This window comes from Artemia sp. Qi Xiang Cuo, chromosome 18 (assembly GCF_049724085.1).
Source record: "Artemia sp. Qi Xiang Cuo chromosome 18, ASM4972408v1, whole genome shotgun sequence".
In the NCBI taxonomy this organism is placed as follows: domain Eukaryota; kingdom Metazoa; phylum Arthropoda; class Branchiopoda; order Anostraca; family Artemiidae; genus Artemia; species Artemia sp. Qi Xiang Cuo.
In genome coordinates this window covers 13,995,973-14,001,727 of record NC_142811.1, presented here as the reverse complement: position 1 = coordinate 14,001,727, position 5,755 = coordinate 13,995,973, and the positions used below count along the sequence as shown (strand labels likewise).

Below are 5,755 nucleotides of genomic sequence, written 5' to 3'. Positions count from 1 at the left end.
ATTCTGCTTCGAATGAGTCCTCATTTACCCGGATCAGTTGCCAACTGTGGGCTGTAGGCGTGGCTAACAAGAAATTTTTTTTTTGAACTTTAAGTGGCAATATCTGGTTTTTGGAAAACAGGGAAGGAGTGATCGGATTGAGCTGAAATTTCGAGGATAAGCTCCCAGGCCCTAGGAAAGCTTAACCTCTAAATTTCAACCAAATCGTACAACGTTAAAGGGGGGCTGTGGTCAGAGGGTCGAAACTTCCGGCCCACTTTTACCCATGAAGATAAAGTCGGAGGGGGGTGAAACTTTGCACGTTTCTTAGTTTGAGCTTGGGCTACAAAATGCGATTACCGCTGTCTCTCTGCGACCGCTAGGACCGGAAATCGCTTAACATTGTGGTGGGTCGCCTCTTTATAGAGGCACAAGTGTGCCTCCTTGATGTTTTGCTGAGGACGGCCCTTGGACATAGGGCCGAAATATTCATTAAAAAAAAATTTTCCACTGTCTTAGGAAAAGAATTCCCTGTTGTTCTTCTTGTTTTTTATGTTTCCTAACGGTTTCACTCCCTAATGGAATGACACTTCTTCTAACACTCTCTAATGGAATGACACACCCCTAACGGTTTCAAATATACCGGCGGTATAGAGCGGTCATTTCATACTTTTCTATGCTGGGAGATTTTTTTGTGAATATGCTGAATTTACCGTTGGATATGACAACAAATGGGTTTACACAAAAAAAAAATATTGATGCGAGCTTTTACCCTGAGGGGTGAACTTTGAATTGTGCCCGTATAGGAAAACAGATGGCGCTCTGAGATGCACATAAGGTAGTAGAGAGTGGATAATCCCTTGTTTTGGCCTTGACAAAGATGATTCTTAATAATAAGTGATTTTTTCTTTTCCAAGAAATTTATTGCCAAAAATGTATAATTCTTTCCCAGTGGAGATGTTTACTACCTCGTATCTTAGTAATTATGTACCTACGTAACAACAGAGTTTCTCCAATAAAGTAGAATGAACTCCATAAAAATATCAAGGAAACACAAGTTATTTCTGGTTTTATTTTATTTCCTTTTTATTTCTTTTTTTAAAATTCTAGACCAGGAAAATAATTTCCAAGGTTTCTAAGATTAGTACTTTCATGCGTTTTTAGAACTAAGATTACCCTTGAATAAGAAAGAACCATGAAGATTTTCGTAAGACCTTTGACTTATTTTGTATAATTTTGCTGTCATTTTTAATTCAAAAATTTTTTTAGCTAAGGAGTTGTATGGAAGATATTGACAAATTGCCTTAGCAATATACAATGGATTCAAAACCCAAGTAACAAAACGGGATTTCTTATACTTTCTACTAGAATACTATATACGGAAATGAATGACGCTCAAGGAACCAAGTTCTAATTCTTACAGCTAGCTAGGATTTTCTACAATCCCTTATAGCTCTGATAATAAATGATTTTTCTTTAATAACAAAAAAAGAAACTGTATTCACCTAGCATCGACTTCATTTAATGACCTCGGATTCAATTAAAAGCCTTCCATGTTTTTTATTGGCGAAATATTACCCCTTCCATTCCCCTTACAAGTAGATAGATTTTTTTTTAATTTGAGTGGGCATTTATAATAGTTGGAGTTTCATAAAAAGCGTTTTTTTTTTTATTTTTGGAAAATTAACCAAAGTGAAGAGTAGAATTTTCTGGAGTATTCGTCAAACCACTTCGTTATTTTATTCATAGTATTTTAATCGTAATTTTGTTTTGTTTTATTTTACAATGTTGTAATGAATTTAATTTTAATTATTTAATTAACAATAAGCTTGAAGGTTTTAAATATTGTTTCAAAAGACATATAATATTTCCATTCAAATGAGCCCTTTAAATGAGCTCCATTCAAATGAGCCCTTAAACACCTCTTCAAAATATATCTTCAAGCTGATAAGCTTGAAGATATGTTTTAAATATTGTTTCAAAAGACCATAATATTTCCATTTAAATGAGCCCTTTAAATAAGTCCTTTAAAAGAGATCCATTCAAATGAGCCCTTAAACACCTCTATGATTTCATAGTGCTCCACTAGCAGCGAAGAAGAGAAAAAATAGACCCATCACCGCCTCCCATGCGAAAAAGGGATTGTTGTTGTTACTCAAGACGGGAGACTTTTTGGTTTCACGCTGTGATGAGTTCAATGGTGCAGTTGTCGTTTTGATCCAATACCCTTTTGTGGATTCAGACTATTTTTCAAAATTACTTTAAATTTGATTTCACAATACGTTTTTACCATTAAGATTAACCGAAATAACAGTTACTATTCCTAAATCAGCTTCAAATCGCAATTCTTCCTCACTTGAAGTCCACGACGTTCTGTGTGTAATTTGTTTTTTCGATCACCTATCTATGCTCACTAATCTGAGGCGAAGGTTGTGTTTAATCCAACCTCCTCTTGTCTTAATTTTGTGCTTTTGTGCTTACTTTTGTGCTTTTCCTCCAACTTTTGTACTTTCCAAAACTGAAATTTCTTTTATGTTCCATCCACATTTAACAAATGAAGAAACTTCATTATATCTTTTTTTTTCTGTTTGAGCTGTAATTCCTTAAAATACTTAATTTCGTGGTATTTTTTAATAAATTACTCAAATGTAGCATGTGCTGAGAGGATTTTTAATGTGCCCTTCCATCGTAGGGCTCTCTTCCACGGTGGCATCAAAACTACAAAAGTAATTTTACAACTAGAATAAGGGATTCAAGTTTTAGCTACTCAACGTTGAGAGACTGGATACAGAAAGTTACTTCTCTAGAATTGCTGCTAATACTACCAAGAATTCATTGCAGCCTCAAGCCTCCAAACACATCTTTCAAAATCTTTCAAATCCTTCCCACCCCTTTCAAATTTTCTACTTATGTCTCTAGAAATCCACTAAGATTGTTGAGTCCTTGTATACCATCTCGTCCTAACCAAAACAAATGCCGTGGTCTTGGTTGCCAAGCTTGTCTAGATTTATACCGAACTCTCCTGATTGGTCTACTTGAACCTGGTGTATTATTTAATTTTAGTAGATAATTAATGTGGTAACTATTTGGGTATAGACTCAACACATCTAGACACCAACGGGTTAGTTTGGGAGTTAAACATGTTCTTGCCCGAACAAACAATTTTCTATTTGCTCTGAAAACCCATGCACGAGCTTTGGAGAGGGAATTAACTTACCCCTTCCATTCCCCTTACAAGTAGGTAGATTTTTTTAATTTGAGTGGGCATTTATAATAGTTGGAGTTGCAGTTTTTTAATTTTTGGAAAATTAACCGAAAAAAAAATTAAACAGACGTCAACTCCTTTTTACAAAGTAAATGTCCTGGGGCGGAAGCGAATATAAATTTAAGGAAATTTTAATTCAAGAAAGTATATTTTGTATTGTTCCCTTTTGGCTATTGTTATCTTTTATTTTTGACGAGTTTCTTTGCATTTACTTGTTACAAAATATTACTATTAACCATAAAATATGAAACAAAATTAAATAGAAAATAAAATATAGCACAAAACAAATTAGAATAATCAATATTCGATAATTATTATAAAGCTGGATTTGATTTAGATATTATAATATCAAGTAGGAAAACATATAACAAAGAATTAATCGGGGCCAATTTTTGCCAAAACAGTGCAATCAGAAATTAAGATTATTTTATTTTAGTCAGACTCAAACTTTTTCAGGTCCGTGGTTCTATTTACTTTTCATTTGAGTATTTAGTTTGCAATTTTTTATAGCTTTTCTTAGGCATATTGAAGATGAATACCTCTTTCCCATTAGTAATTTTTATTTTTCGATTCTCACGTCTTGACAAACATTAACCTATTTCGTATGTTTACTTGTCATTTTCAACGACCCGTTCAGAACCCAAAGTGATATGAAAATAAAAAAATCTTTATTTAATACAAACTTAGCTAAATTACCCCCCCCCACAACAAAAACCATAGTTCTTTCTTTTATGCATGAAATCTCATTTTAGGGTATATACCTATGGAATTACGAACTTGAAAGTCAGTCAAGTACTTTGACAGTAAAAGCACAAAAAAAAATAAAAAAACTCAATGCTTAAATTCGTCGATCAATTTCTCAGGCTTTTTTTTATTGATCACCGTTGCTTATTGTGATGTAGATCTATGAGGCAGCACATGAGTGTTTTGAAACCAAATTAACAAAAATTTTATAAATGTAAATAATCAGTTGGGCTTCTAGACAGTACATCTCTATGAAAATTTGAAATTAAAGCAGCTTTCATACTAAATCCTCAAAAAAGGCATAGAAAGTGGACGATTTGATTTCTTAACAGAACATTTATCAATCCTCAGACGATAATCTCTTAAACTACACTGGCCTGCCATAATATAAAGAAGAAAAATCAAAATGGGGTTATTAAGGTCAAACGAAAATACTAAAAAAAAAGGAATATACTACATTCATATCTATTTTTTGTTCGTGCTGAAGAAGAAAGGCGTATGTACTTCCGAAATATTCGTTTTGTTTTTTTCAGTATTTTCGTTTGGCCTTAAAAACCCTATTTTAGATCGATTCTTCTTTCTATTTTCAAGCCCCAATAAAGGAAATTATCATTCATATCTATTTTTTGTTCGTGCTGAAGAAGAGAGGCGTTTTTTATTAGTTTTTTTTCAGTATTTTCGTTTGGCTTTAAAAACACTGTTTTTGATTGATTATTGTTTCTATTATAAAGCCTAAAGAAAGGAATTTATCAGTCAACTCATTTTTCAGGCTCTATGTTTATTCATTACCCTTGCTTTCTGCGATGAAGAAACTGCAGCCCCAGCCGAGGAGACTGAAGTTGACTCTGAAGGAAAAATTGCGTACGTAAGTAATGCCGCCTACCCATACGGCGGAGCAAATAAAGTCCAATGCGACTACTCAACTTACAACGACTACAGCTACTCCGCTGACTGCAGGGATTATAAATACCCAACATATGAAGGAGGTGACAAATACTGTGTCCCATTCTATGGCTACTGCTGTGCGTATACAGGTGAATGCTACTATGGAGAGAACTGGACAAAAGCATATAAATATTGTCCATATTGTAACAACTGTCAATGTTTTTACCCAGGCAGAAGCAGTGTCTATCATGAGGCCGCTCATCAGTACGCAGTGAATGAGCCAGGTTACTTTGGAAACGTAATTAGAAATGAAAAAAAATATTAAGTAAACAGCGATGAAGATGTTACTATGTTTTCATAGTTTTTCATTGATGTTTAATAAATATGTCATAAATTCCTTATTTTTAGTTTTGAGCTGGTTAATTAAAGTGTACAAATTATTAAGATCCTAAAAACACTCGCTAAATCTACTCTCAGGGGCACCAAATCACGAAAATGTAGGGGGTGGGGGGCAAAGTGTGTTTTTCAAAATCTAATGGGGGGGGGGGTGAGATTGTATTTTTACTGATTTGTTCAATTAAAATGCTAAAATCAGGGAATTATTCAATGAAAATATCAGCTACAGGTAAAAAAGACCGACTATAAACTCCCCATAATGCCTTATATTAAGCCCCCCTCTTATAAACCCCCCATATGCCTGATTACTCTTATATTAAGCGCAAACAAACCTCTGATATTCTTAAACAGTCGTGAGACTTTAATGGAACCTAATGTAATACAGATTTTCTCAAACATTGCATTTAATTTTTTTTTATTACGTTTTCACAATGACAAAAGGCACAAATTTTAACAATCTTCTTTGAAATGAGCACCATACACCAT

The 5,755-nt window shown here is 33.8% G+C and overlaps 1 protein-coding gene across 1 annotated transcript; it reads left to right on the top strand.

Moving 5' to 3' along the window:
* The first annotated feature begins 1,071 nt into the window (after nucleotides 1-1,071).
* LOC148941225 (uncharacterized) lies at nucleotides 1,072-5,274 on the top strand. The gene is made up of 2 exons (XM_089104265.1): nucleotides 1,072-1,186; nucleotides 4,758-5,274. Exons 1-2 carry the CDS (start codon nucleotides 1,175-1,177, stop codon nucleotides 5,196-5,198), a joined length of 453 nt encoding a protein of 150 aa, XP_088960391.1. The 5' UTR covers nucleotides 1,072-1,174; the 3' UTR covers nucleotides 5,199-5,274.
* The last annotated feature ends 481 nt before the right edge of the window (nucleotides 5,275-5,755 follow it).